Source organism: Rhipicephalus microplus, chromosome 5 (genome assembly GCF_043290135.1).
Source record: "Rhipicephalus microplus isolate Deutch F79 chromosome 5, USDA_Rmic, whole genome shotgun sequence".
NCBI lineage: Eukaryota > Metazoa > Arthropoda > Arachnida > Ixodida > Ixodidae > Rhipicephalus > Rhipicephalus microplus.
In genome coordinates this window covers 176063317-176080143 of record NC_134704.1, presented here as the reverse complement: position 1 = coordinate 176080143, position 16827 = coordinate 176063317, and the positions used below count along the sequence as shown (strand labels likewise).

The following is a 16827-nucleotide window of genomic DNA, read 5'->3' as shown; positions in this document are numbered from 1 at the left end:
ACAATTACGGTCAAGCTCGGCAAAGTTCGCTAAGAAATGCTTCGTATTTAAAACCGTGCAGGCCTGCATCATTCAAATACGCGATTTCCGTCGTGTTCAGAGCAATCTAAGGTGCACTGACACTGTTGCCGTTTACTGTAGCAATCAACCCAGCCTCAACAATCTCTCGCCGCCCCGCCATGGTGGTCTAGTGGCTGAGGTACTCGGCTGCTGACCCGCAGGTCTCGGTATCGAATCCCCGCTGCGGCGGCTGCATTTCTGGTGGGGGCGGAAATGTTATAGGCTGGTGTGCTCAGATTTTGGTGCACGTTAAAGAACCCCAGGTGGTCGAAGTTTCCGGAGCCCTCCACTGAGGCATCTTTCATAATCATATGGTGGTTTTGGGACCTTAAACCCCCCATATTAATCAAATTATCAACAATCTCTCGCTTGTCTTGATCAACTTCCTATGCAGAACTATACATTCACTGAACAGAGATTGGCAGCTGCAGTCATTGCAATGCACAGATGCACGTCGCGACAACAGTTAGACTTCGGTTTCGGCTCTCTGAACCAATCGTTCTGATAGATATCTACCTATGTACCCTATATACGCTTTGCCGCACAAGAATGGAAATCGATAAACAATACTTTGTTCACAGGCCACGAAAGCGCACGAATGACTCTTCGCGCATCCTCAGCATTTACTGTGAAAAGGTCCAGTAGCCTTATACAAAATCTGATTATTTTTGTGGAGCGGTAAACAGCCCATCTACTTTGCTTTTCTGCCCACCTTCTTTAGGTTGTAGAAAAACATATGCATATACAGAAAACGTATACAGATAATATCACAAACACGATCAAGACAGGCGAAAAGTAGTATCATTGATATATACGCATGGGTTATCTCATAACCTGAGTAAGGTGGTCAGCAAAGCGGAAGTGGATGAGGGTGTTTTTTGCTTCACAAAAATTAATTACTTTCCCAAACGATAGTAACTAATTGCCAAAATATTGTTGTGCAACTGATTGATGCTTGATATGTGGAGTTTTACGTCCCAAAACCACCATATGATTATGAGAGACGCCGTAGTGGAAGGCTCCGGAAATGGCGACCACCTGGGGTTCTTTAACATGCACCCAAATCTGCTGCGGGCCTACAACATTTCCGCCTTCATCGGAAATGCAGCCACCGCAGCTGGGATTCGATCCCATGACCTTCGGGTCAGCAGCCGAGTACCTTAGCCACTAGATGGCCGTGGCGAGGTATTCTTATGCAATTAATCCCAAATTGTGGTTGGCTTCAAAATATTCATCATGAATACAAGAATATAGTCAAGGCCAGATGAAGCATAAATAATTTAGGATAGAAAACCACACATTGCAGTGCGTACAAGAGTATGTATAAGGCAAGGAGAACTATACACGGGAAAACCTCAGCAAAAGAAAATAAATTCTCTGAAAATTACGAATGAGCTAGAGCGCGTTCGGGAGCCAGTCCAAAGTGTTACAGGAAACTCTGGCACTATCATTAAAGCGAACAACACAAAAACCACTGCATACTGCTATATGGGGCTGAAACGAAACATGGAGAAAAAAAGAGAACAACGAGAGCAAGAACTTAGGACCATGCAGCGGCAGTGGAGCTGGGGCAAGTATCTTCTCACGTTCCCTTGACTGGTCCTTTTCGGTTAGACTCCCAGATTACACACCAATATTCATAGCAGAATTATTTGCTATTGTACTGGCACTACGAAAACTTCCTTTGGGCGAATCGGAAGCAGTCGTAATTACAGATTCTTTTTCAGTATGTGCTGCTCTGTCTTCAGGAGCCAACTTAACACTTATGCACATGTTTCGACAACTCATACCGACAAACTTGAAAAAACTGCAGTTCTTATGGGTACCAGGTCATCGTGGCATATATCTCAATGAGATGGCGGATGCACTAGCCACAGTATCTCTTAGCGGTCCCATTATCCCGATTTTGCCTGATACGGCTTACGCGACAACAATAAGGTTTAGAAACCTCTGTTTGCGTGAATACGACTGCTACTCATTGGATAAATATCGAGATTTCGCACATCTAAGATGCCGCTGGAGTAGGCAGTGGTGTGCAACATGGCACTTGGAAGTTACTTTTACAAGATTGCGTTGCAGAATTCCTCAACTGAATTATTATTTGCATAAAGTTGGTCTAAAGGCGTCACCTTTATGTCAGACTTGCGAAGAAATGGAAACGATAGATCACTTCTTTTTGTTCTGTCGCCGGTATTCTCATCAGCGGAAAAGATACCTGGTAGCTCCACTTGAAAAATTGGGATTAGAATTAAATGTGGCAGTAATTTTGTCGTTTGGCAGCATTAAATTCGGTTATAGCCACAGGGACGTCTGCTCTGTGGTATTTGAATACATAATTGAAACAAAGCGATTGCAATGTTAATCTGCCTATATATATATATATATATATATATATATATATATATATATATATATATATATATATATATATATATATATATATATATGCAGAAGAATAACTTCGGTTGCCGCAAGGTTATAAATATGAAAGTAGATGCGCTTTCACATAACAACTGTTTATTGTGCCGACGTTTCGACAGGAACCCTGTCTTTTTCAAGGCATTATGCCTTGAAAAAGACAGGGTTCCTGTCGAAACGTCGGCACAATAAACAGTTGTTATGTGAAAGCGCATCTACTTTCATATTTATATATATATATATATATATATATATATATTTATCATTTTAAACTCACCATTACCCCTGTCTCAAATCGCATCTGATGGCCTGCATCGCTCGCTGCTCAGATATACTCCTTTTTCGATTTTCGGCTTTTCTTTCTATATTTTTTTTTCAGCCCAAAATTACGTTTTCTTTGAAAAACCATTAGCCTTTTAGTTAAGATCCTGCCGCCCGGTTCTTGGCCGATCCCCCTTTGTGGGTGTGCGCCAGAGTGTCAAGGATCATCATCATCATCATCATCATCAGTGGAACACAAAGGGATAGGAATAACATTGAGAGATTAGATGGTGGCAGAATGTGGAAGAGGACATATTGGAGTTGCTGATATGCGAGCTGCCATCTAGGAAAAAAAAAAGAAAAAAATGTCTTGCCTGATCATATATTGCGTAGAACAGACTGTAGGAGCAACGCAATGGTAACCAAGGCATAGAAAATGCCATCGGGGAAAGCAGAAAGTTTGATGGAGTGACGAAATTAAGTGGGGTAAAATGGAATTAGCTCGCATATAATAAGGTCAACTGTGCATCATTTGTAGAGGCCTTCGTCGAGCAGTGGACTGAAACATGCTGAGGATGAAGATGGAGATTATTATTACATTGATCTCACTTGCACCACAAATTGCTCTGTAGACTACCGTGATTACACACTTGATAATATACCAGAACAAGCATAGTAAACAGGTTAAAGTCTTCAGTTCCTTGTTTTAATTCGTTTTCCACACGTGGAATGGTGCCGCACAGTCATTTCGTCACTTTCTTTGTATGAACCTGTGTTTTCCAATCAAATGAAACAAAACATTTATTTTGCATTGCGTGATCAAATCGTGTAGTCTATACAAAATATGTTTATTGGTAGAGAGACCGTACCAGGTCTACTTTACAATTAAGGTTATGTGGATATATACATTTATCTATTAATTCTTCGCCGTTATTTCGTCATCGTGATACAACTAGTACCAAATGTCTTGAGGGCAGTCTCGAGTTCAGAATTATAGACACCACCACGCACTAACGAAGATGCAGGTGCCTTACATAATATATGTTTGATAATTTTTGACTACCTTCCACTTGTATCTCCTACTTACAATGCATCTATCGGAAAGACCATGTATTTTAAGGTGATGAGATACATCATTGGCACGAGCAAATAACACAGCCCAATACCGCCGACCGCCATTTTGGCTCGGTGAGTGTTACGTTACGTGCTTCATGGAGTGAAGCCATTGTTCTCCACCCCAGTTTCAGCTGTTGCAAATAGTACTAGTTTGAATGCCAAGCTGAATAATTCTGAAATAGCCCCATCGTACACGCAGCTGACCACGAAACAAAATTTCCACCAGAAATACAGACGCTCGCAAAGCAAGCGGCTACGTGACGGCTCGGGAGAACGCTGATGTTGCCAGACCCTCGAGCCGCAAACGAGTCTTTAAAAATATGCATCATAAGACAGGTTCTCTACGGGATGCGTTGGAATTTCACCAACTTGTATGTGCAAATCCCTATATTGACCCAGCTAACACAGATTCTGAGCGAAAATTGGGTATCACGGCCCACTTGAGAAACTTATGCGACGAAAAAACTATAGCACAGATGATGTCATCGTTGTCTCGGCGTCTCCAATTTTGTTTTCAGCACAGAAGGAACCATGAAAGATGAGGAGAAGCTTTCAGGCAAGCAAAAACAATCTTGCAATAACCCCAACAATGGAACTTTATTGACAAATCTCTAATCTGTGAAAATAAGTATTGTATCGAGTACAGATATTGTGCTAATATCGTGTTTCTAGATTTGAAATGTTTACCATCACGGTATGTTGTGTCGTATATATGGTGATACAACTGCATAATACATTTGCACAGACCCGGTCCATCTTGTTTCACTTCGAAGTAAGGCTGGTTCTGGAGAATCCAAAAACTCTTCTCTTGATCAGGTTTGCTGATATGTCTTTCCTAAAGTGAGGTGTTATGTGCTCCATCGGTAATGCTAAATGATACAGGCTTGATGGTTAACGGGTACCCACCTTTGTCGAGCGGGCCAACAAAGAATATGGAATAGCTTCTTCAGAACTGCAGTGACACGGTCTAATGCAGCAGTCAGCAATAAACGGTTCAAAGGCGTGCCAAATACCAACTCGCAGGAGATATCGAGCACGGTGACGTACGTGCCGTACGACGCCGAGGCAGCGCCGCAGGAAGAGGTCGAATGGCCCACTCTGCGCGACGAGGTGCTCCAGGAGCGGTTTCCCAATCTGGCGGCACTTTCCGAGGCGTCCATCAACGACGCCATGCAGGCGGTTGCCTCCAAGCAGGAGAACAAGCCGGAGACTAGGTACATGTGCTGCCTTAGAGGGCTGCATACATCCCGAATGTTCGATGAAGCGCACCGATGTTCAGGGAAGTGGGTTTAGCATGAACGCCATACCCCGAAAGCACATATATATATAGGTGTGAGTAATCAACGAACGCAGTAACGGTGCGTCAAAAATAACCGGAGTAAATGTGCGGTTTTTTTTTTTTTTGTTTATTGAGCGTATTTGGGAGGGGGGGGGGGTTACATATACGGAGAGGTATACAGATAGAGGTCCCTTAGTGTGAACACTGCAATGGTACCTCTTGTTATAAATAATGCACAAAAAATAAAAATGGGAGCAGAATCGAGTTACAGAAGCGCGAACTTGCGTACAAAATAAAAAAGACATTATGGTATGCAATAACATAGAGAATATTTAACATTGACATACACAGAAAAGTGAATTTAAAAAGTGAAGCCGTTACCGTGCAAACGAAGCAATCGCTAGGAATATACACTAAGAAATGTTTCAGGGGAAACGAAAGTAATGTGAATCGATAATGAAGACATGACTATGTATGACAAAAAAGGCAATGATAGTAACTACTCATAAATAGGAAAATTACAGAAAATTCAGGTAAAGGTGAACTGAATTTTTAAAGGCACTTATTGAAAAAGAGGTTTTAGTCTCTAAAGGCAGTGTTCGATACCTTGTTGGCGGTGAAGCTCACTGTTTTCAGTCCATAATTTATGCGCGCCTAGGGCACTCAGATGTTGTTTTGAAAAGAGAAACGTGTATTACTAGATGAAGTTATAATGCTATTGCTTACAATACACGAAAATTCGGATTATGCACCAGGCGGTAGGCAGTTACAGCTAAGTTAAAGACGATCATATTTGCAATTGGTAGAATATTTAGTGAAGAAAATAGTGGAGCTGTATGAGCATGATAATCACTGTGCGTTATCATGCGGAGAGCCTGTTTTCGAATATGCGCTAATGGGCGTACGTATAAGTTTTATATGTCAGTCTCAAAGATTCCATACAGTATTTGAAACGACTATGAAGGTAGTTAAAATAGAGAGCAAATAGCGTAGGGAGCGTAAAAATTGGTGGGCTCTGAACAGAACACGAATACCATAGGCAGTTTTTTATTATTTAATTAGTATGATGAATAAAGTTAAAAAAACAATCAAGTTCTACAGCGAGAAGTGTGCATTTGTCAGATGAAAATATTTCATAGTTAATAACATACACCGGGAGAGCGTTATCTCGCTTTTTTCAAAGAGAACTGAAAATAGCAAACTTCCTTATAAGGATTATAACAATCTTGTTGTTAAGGCACCAATTAATGACGCTCTGACGATCACTGTTTAGCTGGGAAGTCAGGGCAGGAACAGAGTCATTAGCAGTAAATATGGTGGTGTCGTCTGCGCAAAGCAAGGATTGGGTGTGAGGTGATAAACCGTCTGTGAGGTCATTTATGTAGACGAGAAATATAAGAGGACCTAATATCAATTTTTGTGGGACCTCTATATAGGTAGTTTTGGAACCCGATAGTGCGTCTGAAATGGATACAACGTGTGTATGATTCAGGAAATAACTAGAAATGAAATGTCGTGGCAGACCAATTACACCATAGAAAAAGAACTTGTCCAAAAGAATAACGGGTTCGATAGAATCAAAGGCTTGACTGAAGTCAGTGAAGACTGATGCAAGAAATTTTTCTTAATCGATTGTGTTTCTGATATTTTCATTAAGAGCAACTAGTGCTAGAATGTTGGAAAGCGCTTGAAGAAACCTAAATTGATGGGGTGACAAGAGCTGAAATTTGTCGAGGTATTTTGTAGGGCAGAAGGAAAATAATTTTTCAACAACCTTACTGAAAAAAGTAATAATAGCGATGAGCCTATATTTGTTTATGAGTGACTTATCCCCTTTTTATGAATATGCGCCATCTAGCTTTTCTTTAGTTCAGAAGGAAAGATAAACTGCTTAAAAATTAGGCTAACTATATGGGCATAAATAGGGGCGATGACATCAACAATGTCCTTCATGTATCTGACAGATATGTTGTCAAGTCCAGCGCTAGTTGTTTTCAAACTTAACATAGTGTTGCGAACTTCAACTGGGCAGGTTGGTAAAAGATAAGATTGCAATGAACGCCACTTGCCGTTGAGACATGATTGGCTGGATTTAGCGCTGGTACTGAAAAAGTAGTGGCTGAAAGCATTAGCAATGTCATCGGAAGATTGAAAGGTCTTTTCATCGTGACATATTTTAGTGATACAAGCTGCAGCTTTATTTTTATTTAGAAAGGAGTCAAGTATTCGCCACTGTTTTCCCGTATTCTTACCAGCCAGCATTATTATATTTTTATAGTATTTTCGTCTCGCCTTCTTTAATACGAGGTTTAATGTATTGCTGTACTTTTTGCAACATTTTCTCAAAGCCATATTATAAGGTGTTTTTTTAGATTTTCTTTATCAATTTTCTTTTTTTCGCAAACAGGCAAGAAGTCCCGGTGTTAACCAAGAGATCTGGGGAGATGCGTGTTTTCTTCGGCACAAAAAAGTTGAGGTCGAAGAAATTATATCATCAGATATAAGGGAAAAAATTCCCTATAAGCTGTCTTAGGGTCAGTGCAAAAAGTAACGCGGGAGCAGTTTATTGCACCTTGAATAAGTGAACTTTTTTTGTCAAAGATTGACTTCGAGAAACAAGTATTTGTAGAAGTAGCCATGTGATGAAAGCGGAGTGCTATGGAAGTGGTCCGTAATAGTGGCACGGATGACAAAAGCCTCAGGAGGGGTGAGAATTTTTGTTAAGGCATGATCGATTGAAGTACGAGAAGTGTTAACCACGCAGCGAGTGCATTCGTTTACAGGGGTCGAGACCATACCAAAAAAAAGGTGTTTTGTATTAACCCGAACTTGAATAATCCAAAATATTGAAATTTATGTCACCCATGATGAATATATCTTTGTTTTCTTGTGTGAGTGAACGAAGCAAGGCGTCAAGAGCAAAGCAAATGTTAGCCATGGAAGAGCTGCGCGAACAGTATATGCCACCGAATACCATTTTGCGCGAGTTCTTATTGAAATAAGGACTATCACATTCTATGCAAACTGTTTTACAATCGGGTACATCAACAACCAAGTCGGTTCTCCGTTTCTAGCTAACATTGTTAGATATGAGTATCGCGGCGCCCCCATGCTACGAGGACGCACGGTGCTTGTACTTTGCGTTGTAGTTCGGAAAGCAAAACAATTTTTTATCAGAGTCGGTAAGCCAAGACTCCGAGACATAGATTATCGGAAACAGAAAGCGTAAACACAGAAAAATGGCGTGAAATTCATTGCAATGGTTGCGGGGTTTGCATGCACTAACATGAATTATCGAATATTTATGTCTGTAATGATAAAGACTGAAGGTTATCAGTATCAATGTAAGACATTGCAACGTCACGATATGAGATGAGCTTAGTTAAAGAATACGCTTAGGTCAGCTTCGTCTTGAATTCGGAATACGCGGCTTTCAGTTGTCTTCCCAATTGATAAAAAAGACTTAGTTGATTAGAGGAGAGCGCATATACTGGATGATTTTGCACTTCCCACTACTTGGTCACATTTTGGCATCGGTACTTTTGTTATTAAATTTTATGTTTCGTCTTTATCAAATAGCTCCACCTTGATAAAAATTGCCTGATATTTCATTTATGCTATTGTTTTGGGATACCAAAATAAAGAAACTGTGAACGGCCATGACGACAAATGTATCCCCGGTAATATCGATAATCTTAATCCGCGGCGCGTTTTGAGTGTCTCATTACAAAGCTTTGTGTAAAATGAAAAATGGTAATTTAAAGGTAATGTTATTCCGCTAAACAATTTACGCCAACAGCTACATTTCGCAAACACCGTAACGGTGCTCTCTTCCCTGGTAAACCTCCACTGCATTTAGTAGCGCGACGCGCCTGGCTTCTCATCTCAAGCGATCCAGCGTACTGGATAGAGCAACACGATATGTAGGAATATTCGGCGACTTGGCCAAACGAAAAGAAAACAACGATAAGGTCAAAACAGATCCGCTGTAGTGGTGCCAAGGAAGTGCGCAGCTGGCCAGCCTTGTTTCTTTTAGGAGCGAAGATCCTTACGCCATGGGTCGTATGGCCCATGTCTTCCTCGTAGTAGTAGTAGCCACCTCTTGTTTAGTCCTTAGAACGTGGGCTAAATGACGGTACTTGTATATGATTAATATATGATGAAAAGATGCGAGATGGCGCTACTTGGAGTGTTCACTAGGTGGACGGACGGACGGATGGACAGACAGCCGTCCCTTGTCGTCGTCGTCGCCATCGTAGTAGCCCGTTTCAAGGTTTCGAAATGGTGTAACAGCCTATCCACGGAGTGAATGATGACTTTTCCGGCAACTTCGCGAATGAACTACATGACGTAATTAATCTGGTCTCATCAAGATATCCCGATTTACCACAAATCCCCGCAAACAATGGCGCGAAACTGTCTGAAATGCAAAACCAGATTGTCGTCCTGCAGTCTAAAATTCAGACGTGTGGTTCTTCGGAGGCCACCACTAGCCGTGACAATATTTCGATTATCCGGGACAAGATCGATGATCTTGAAAATCGGTCGCGAAGGTCAAATGTTTTATTTTATGGGATAGCGGACGGTGATCCAACGGAATCGTGGGAGGCCGTTCAAAAAATCGTAGCTGATTTTTGTCAGAATCAGCTCGGGCTCACTGTCACTTCTATCGCCCGTGCACACCGCTTGGGGCGTTTCTTACCCGATAAAACTCGGCCTATCATTGCCAAGTTCTTCAATGATAAAGAGGTGGAGGCAATAATAAGTCGTGGCAGTAAGCTGAAAAATACGTTGCTCGGCCTGTCACGTGACTTTTCTAAACCAGTTCGGGAAAAGCGGCGTAACTTACTGCAGTTCTCGAAAACAATAAAAAAGGAAAGTGACCGTGTGAGGCTCGTTTTTGACAGGCTTCACATCAATGATGACGTTTATGTATGGGACCCCAATACCAATCAAGCCGCACCCATCACCAATCACGCTGCGCTATCTCAATCCTCTTCCGCTACGGTATGACTGCAGCCCGACCCTACCCCCCGTTCAACAATTAACCATTCCTTATCATCGCACCAAAGAAGTTCTGGTGGTGTTCGTTTTTTGTACACGAACATTAGAAGCGTTCAGTCCAAAAGCATTCCGTTGTCATCCCTCGTTGATTCTTGCAAACCAATCATCGTCGCACAAACTGAAACGTGGCTAAACGATGACATTCCTGACAGCAGTATTTTTCTCACGTGGGCAGATTACAAATTTTTTCGTTGTGATAGGAAACATGGAAGGGGAGGTGGCGTACTTCTGGCGATAAAAAATGATGTGCTTGCAGTACCTGTTCCGGTTACCTCGTTTTTGGAATGTGTATGGGTATCCCTGAAGTGTGGCGGCCGCGTCATACTTATTGGTGTTTTTTACCGCCCCCCAGATGCAAATACTGACTTTTCTAATGAATTTACCCGTGTCTTGACGCTACTGTGTTCTCGTTTTCCTAATTCTCTCTTAATAATTTTTGGCGATTTTAATTTTCCGAGCATTTGCTGGTCAACTCTATCCGTTAGGGATGGTCAAAGTGAAGCTTATAATTTCGTCCAGTCTTCTCTCGACTTTTCCTTGGCTCAGCTAATTACTCATCCCACGCGGTGTTCCGCCACATTAGCTAATATTCTAGACCTAGTATTTACCAACAACCCTGATATTTTTTCTGAAATTACTCATCTTGACGGGCTTTCTGATCACGACGTCCTTACTGGAAGCGTCCGGATTTCCCCTAATAGCCCCGCCACGGTGGTCTAGTGGCTAAGGTACTCGGCTGCTGACCCGCAGGTCGCGGGTTCGAATCCTGGCTGTGGCGGCTGCATTTCCGATGCAGGCGGAAATGTTGTAGGCCCGTGTACTCAGATTTGGGTGCACGTTAAAGAACCCCAGGTGGTCAAAATTTCCGGAGCCCTCCACTACGGCGTCTCTCATAATCAAATGGTGGTTTTGGGACGTTAAACCCCACAAATCGATTTCCCCTAATAAGCGCAAAGCTACCAATAAGCAAATAAGGTGCTATAATTGAGCTGATTACGATAGCATTAATAATGAACTCCTGTCTTTCTCAAATAACTTTTTATGAGGGTATTTATCCCGATCCGTTGAAGATAATTGGCTCATGTTTAAAAATGCACTTACCAATTTAATCAGCAGGTTCATTCCCCTTATCACCATCAAAACTGTAAACACCGCTCCATGGTATAACCAACAGTTTCGACGCCTCAATAACAAAAAGAAAAGACTTTACCGCCACGCCAATAAAATAGACCCCCTTTCAGTTTCCTGGTTACGCTACAAAACATGTGATAAGGAATATCAGTCACTGCTCACATCAACTCGACGTCATTTCTTCAAACATGACTTAACATCTATGCTATTAAATAACCCTCGGAAATTTTGGCGTGTCATCAATCCTGTTGATCATCCTGATATAGTCCTTACCACCAGTAATAACAGCGTCATTCCCACGTGTCAGTGCGCACAAGTTTTAAACGACGCATTCATTTCGGTATTCACGTGTGAAGACATCCCGTCATGCCCGAAAGTTAACCTCATTCCTGATATCAGCATGCCAGAAATAATAGTCAGTGAAGCGGGTACATTCTCCTTACTAAATAAACTCAAAATTTCTACTGCTTCTGATTATGTCGGCTTTGATAATAAGATACTAAAGAATATATCAGCTGGCATTTGTCCCATACTGTCCGCCCTTTTTTCACAATCGTTATCGTTAGGCTGCATCCCACATGACTGGCGAATCGCTAAAGTAATTCCCATCTTCAAGTCTGGTGAACGCTCATTGCCATTAAACTATCGTCCCATCTCATTAACCAGTACCATTTGTAAACTTCTTGAACATATAATCCACACCCAAGTAATTAACTACCTGGAAGATCATAACATCATACATAAATATCAGCATGGCTTTCGCCGAGGATACTCATGTGACACGCAGCTCGCCGGCTTCATTCATGAGATACATTCAGCTCTCGACGGTGGATCCCAGGTTGATGCTATTTTCCTCGACTTTTCTAAAGCTTTTGACCGTGTCCCTCATCACCGGCTTCTAACCAAACTGTCTAGGCTTAACATTCACCCTAATATTTTCGCATGGGTAAAAGATTTCCTTTCTTCTAGAACACAGTTCACGTCCGCTAACAATTGTAACTCTTCCTTCAGACCAGTAACTTCTGGAGTCCCACGGGGTAGCGTCCTTGGTCCACTACTGTTTCTAATCTACATTAATGACTTGCCATCCTGTGTCTCATCCCGAATTAGAATTTTTGCTGACGACTGTGTGATTTACCGAATAATTTCCTCTGACAATGACCGGAAAGCTTTGCAAACTGATATAAATGCTATTAATGCATGGTGCTCATCTTGGCTAATGATCCTAAACTGCTCTAAAACTAAGTCTACGTCTTTCAGTAAACACGTAACCCGGATTCCTACCTCCTACGTGTTGAATAATACTACTGTTGACCTCGTCTCCACTTATAAATATCTTGGAATTCATTTGCAACCTGATCTGACATGGCACTACCATATAAAACTCACCCTGGCGGCTGCTAACCGGTCTTTCGGATTTCTCAAGCGTAACCTTAAACAGGCTCCTATAACATACGCAAACTTGCATTTACTACACTAATACGTCCAAAATTAGAATATGCATCAGCCATTTGGGATCCCGAACATGCTTACATCATAAACGACATTGAATCACTGCAAAATCGTGCCGCTCGCTTCATATTTTCAGATTATTCACGTCATTCCAGCGTCACAGCACTAAAACGCCGAGCAGAGCCACCCGAACTATTCCATCGTCGCAAACTTGCACGCCTATCACTTTTCCATAAACTTTATCACCACGTGTCACTTCACACCGATTTCTTCGAGCCACCTGCCGTTATTTTTCCTCGTCGCGATCACCCCTACAAAGTTAAACGCTTAAACTGTAAGTCATCTGCTTTTTCCAAGTCATTCATTCCGCGTACCACAATCGATTGGAATAATCTACCATCACACATTGCCTTAGAAAAAAACGCCACGAAATTTCAAGAACTAATTCAAAATACTAACATCATCTAACTTTTGCTCTTTTACTTGTTTTTCCCTCTTTTCTATAACGTGCAGAGCACACGTGTAGTATTCTTACCTTGATTCAGCTTATTTGAGGTGTGATGAGTGAGTGTATATCTTTTTATTCGTTTTTGAGTGTACGCTTTATTTGTTTTTTTAATCAAGTGTATTGATTATTTTTTCTTGCATTTTTATAGGTTGTTCACTGGGTACTTATCTGTATTCCAATGATTTGTTGTCTATTCTTTTCTCTATTTTTGCTGTCTTTACCAATTACTTGTTATAACATATATCTCAACCTTAGTCTGTATTTACTTTGAATTTTTCGACCTTTTTTTCGTTTTTGACGTTTATTGTTTGTAATTTTGCTCATGTAACCCCCCTATGTAATACCCTCTCACGAGGGCCTTTAGGGATATTATGAATAAATAATAAATGAATTAATAAATAAATACCTCTGTTTCTGCTTGGCGATATTAACCTGCCGAACATATCATGGACTTCAGATACACCCATTATGCAGCCTTACTCGACTATTAGCCAAGAGTTCCTAGACTTATGCACTGTCTTTTCTCTCACCCAACTTATTACTCAGCCAACACGATTAACCAAACTTGCTTCGAACACCCTAGATCTCGTACTAACGTCGAGGCCAGAGCTTGTCTCGGATATTACACTGTCACCTGGCTTAAGTGATCATTCATTAATATCATTCCAGCTAAATATTCAGCGTCCCAAGAAGCCTAAAACATAAAAATGATTAAAAACTATTCAAAAGCAAACTTTGAAGCCATTAACAGTGAACTTGGTTCATTTCTTAGTACTTTTTTTTGGAAAACTAGTCGCTTACACTACATTGGTACGCCCATTGTTGGAATATGCTGACGTTGTATGGGATCCACACACACAAACAGAAATATACTTACTAGAACGAGTCCAAAATAAATCCCTTCGGTTTATTTACCACGCGTATACAGTAGACACTGTTCAGTCACTGAACTCCGTAATAGATCCGCTCTTCCCACATTGGAGTCCCGTATAAAGCTACATCGCTTAAAATTTCTTTATAACATAGTCAACGGACACTCAGGACTCGCCTTTAACACTTACATGCAGTGCAATACATCGCGAAAAACTCGGAACAAGCATGATATCACCATAGTGGTGCCGCTTACAAAAACAAATTCTCGGCGATATTCATTCTTTCAACGAACGATTTCCGACTGGAATGAACTACCTCATGACGTCACCAGCATCGCAGCGCCCGACGCATTCTTATCAGCTGCCACTGCCTGTTTGTAGTAAAAGCTGTCTGGTCGTATGTGCAGATTTCAATTCTTCTAATGATGTTTTTACACTTCCTGTTAGGAACAAAAATTTGGATTGTATTTTTGATACCGCTCTTGTGTTGCTCCTGTAACCCAAGTATTCATGTTCCACGCAAACCTGTTATGTGGTGATTTTATTTTTGCGCCGTGAAGTGTAGTGTTATAAGTGGCTGCAAGTATGAAAGTTTGTATCACTCCTGCCTTGGCCACCAAGAGGTGGCTGGCAGTATGCAATAAATAAAATAAATAAACGCAGTGTGCAAGAAAATTGGGACATGTATTCAGCTGCCGTTGCCAACTTGGCAAACAAACATATACCTGTTGACGCAATAACAATGACCCAAGATTCCCCATGGTTTAACGCACACCTAAAGCGCCTATCGAACAAAAAATTGCGATTATACAGGTCTGCCAAGAAATGCGGGAATGAAGAACGCTGGAATGCCCACAAGCTCACGTCTAAAAATTATGTAACAGCACAAAAAAAGGCCAAAAGTTATTACTTACAAAACGTGTTACCATCCATGCTAACGAACGATATTAAAAAATTCTGGCGCACAATCAACCCCACACCCGACGACGCAATCACCCTAGAAGACGCTAGCGGAAATCAAATTTCTTTTGACCTATGTGCGAACGTTCTAAACGATGTTTTTTCCTCTCACTTTTCCGTTGATGCAAATGACGTTTTACCTAATGCGGAACCCTTTCCCCATCCCGTTATGCCTCCAATATGTATTGATTGTAGTGGTGTTGAAGCGATAATTAGGTCCTTAAGATTGTTTTCCGCTCCTGGTTGTGACCAAATTGACCCGAAATTCTTGAAGAGTACGTGTGCTTCTTCATCGGTCATACTGACAATGATCTTTCAGCAGTCACTCGACCAAGGTTGCCTGCCCGCTGAATGGAAGATCGGGAAGATGACTCCATTTCACAAAGCTGGTAACCGCCATTCACCACTTGATTACCGACCTATATCACTTACCAGTATACCGTGCAAAATATTAGAACACATCTTATTTTCGTACCTTGTAAAATTCTTCGAATCTAACTCGTTCTTTACCCTAGCACAACATGGTTTCCCAAAAACATACTCCTGCGAGACCCAACTGGCATCTTTCACACATAAACTGAACGTTATACTGGATCACTCTTCTCAGGCTGACTGCATATTTTTGGATTTTTCTAAAGCGTTCGACAAGGTTTCCCACAGTTTATTAATGCACAAATTACTTCAACTAAACCTTGACAGGAAATCACTAACTTGGATTGAATTCTTTCTTAATAATCCTTCTCAGTATGTTGCTGCTAACGGGGTGAATAGCCGCCACACCGCTGTTCAATCTGGAGTACCGCAAGGGTCAGTGCTTGGTCCTCTTCTTTTTCTTATTTATGTTAACGACTTACCTGCGTGTCTTTCCTCTCATGTGCACCTATTTGCTGATGACTGTGTGATATTCCGTGAATTAAGCTCCGATGCCGACGTAACTGCTCTTCAAACTGACCTTACTGCTGTCTCAATCTGGTGTCAAAAATGGTTAATGCAACTCAACGTCAACAAGTGCAAAGTTATGCGAGTGTCTAGAACAACTAATCCACCTCCTACCTACTCTCTCAATAATCTTGCATTGGATACCGTTTCTAGCTATAAATATCTAGGCTTACACATAACCAGCACTTTAAATTGGGCAATCCAAACTGAACACATAATTTCAAAAGCAAACAGAATGCTTGGGTACCTACGTCGCAACTTTGCTAAAGCTCCTTCTTCCTTAAAACTCACGCTCTACAAAACATTGATTCGCCCTAAATTAGAATATGCTGCCTCGGTTTGGGATCCTGTATATGCCAATCTAATACACTCAGTCAAAATGGTTCAAAATAATTCTACCCGCTTTATTCTTTCTAACTATAACCGCACCGCAAGCATATCGGCAATGAAATCTAGCTTGAATCTACCATCTTTAGCATCTCGCCGTCAAATTCTTCGTTTGTGTCTTTTTCACAAAATATATCACCATCCCCAATTACATAATGAACTTATTTCACTACCAGATTATGTATCACCTCGCCTAGATCATCGTCACAAGGTCGGAGTTCCATTATGCAGAACAAATGGCTGCCACACATCATTCCTACCACGCACGAGCATCGAATGGAATCACCTTCCCGCATCAATAGCAACTATCCAAGATCATGAACTGTTTAAAAACGCCATTAGCTAAGACTGTATGAGTAGGAGCCGCACCACTGTAATAA

The 16827-nt window shown here is 41.3% G+C and overlaps 1 protein-coding gene across 1 annotated transcript in view; it reads left to right on the top strand.

Moving 5' to 3' along the window:
- LOC142817607 (uncharacterized) overlaps positions 1 to 13307 on the top strand; it is a 29206-nt gene extending 15899 nt beyond the window's left edge. The window contains exons 4-5 of the mRNA XM_075894663.1: positions 4879 to 5069; positions 13295 to 13307. Coding sequence (XP_075750778.1) covers positions 4879 to 5069; positions 13295 to 13307 — 204 coding nt within the window. The remainder of the gene's footprint in view (positions 1 to 4878; positions 5070 to 13294) is intronic.
- Positions 13308 to 16827: the final 3520 nt, after the last annotated feature.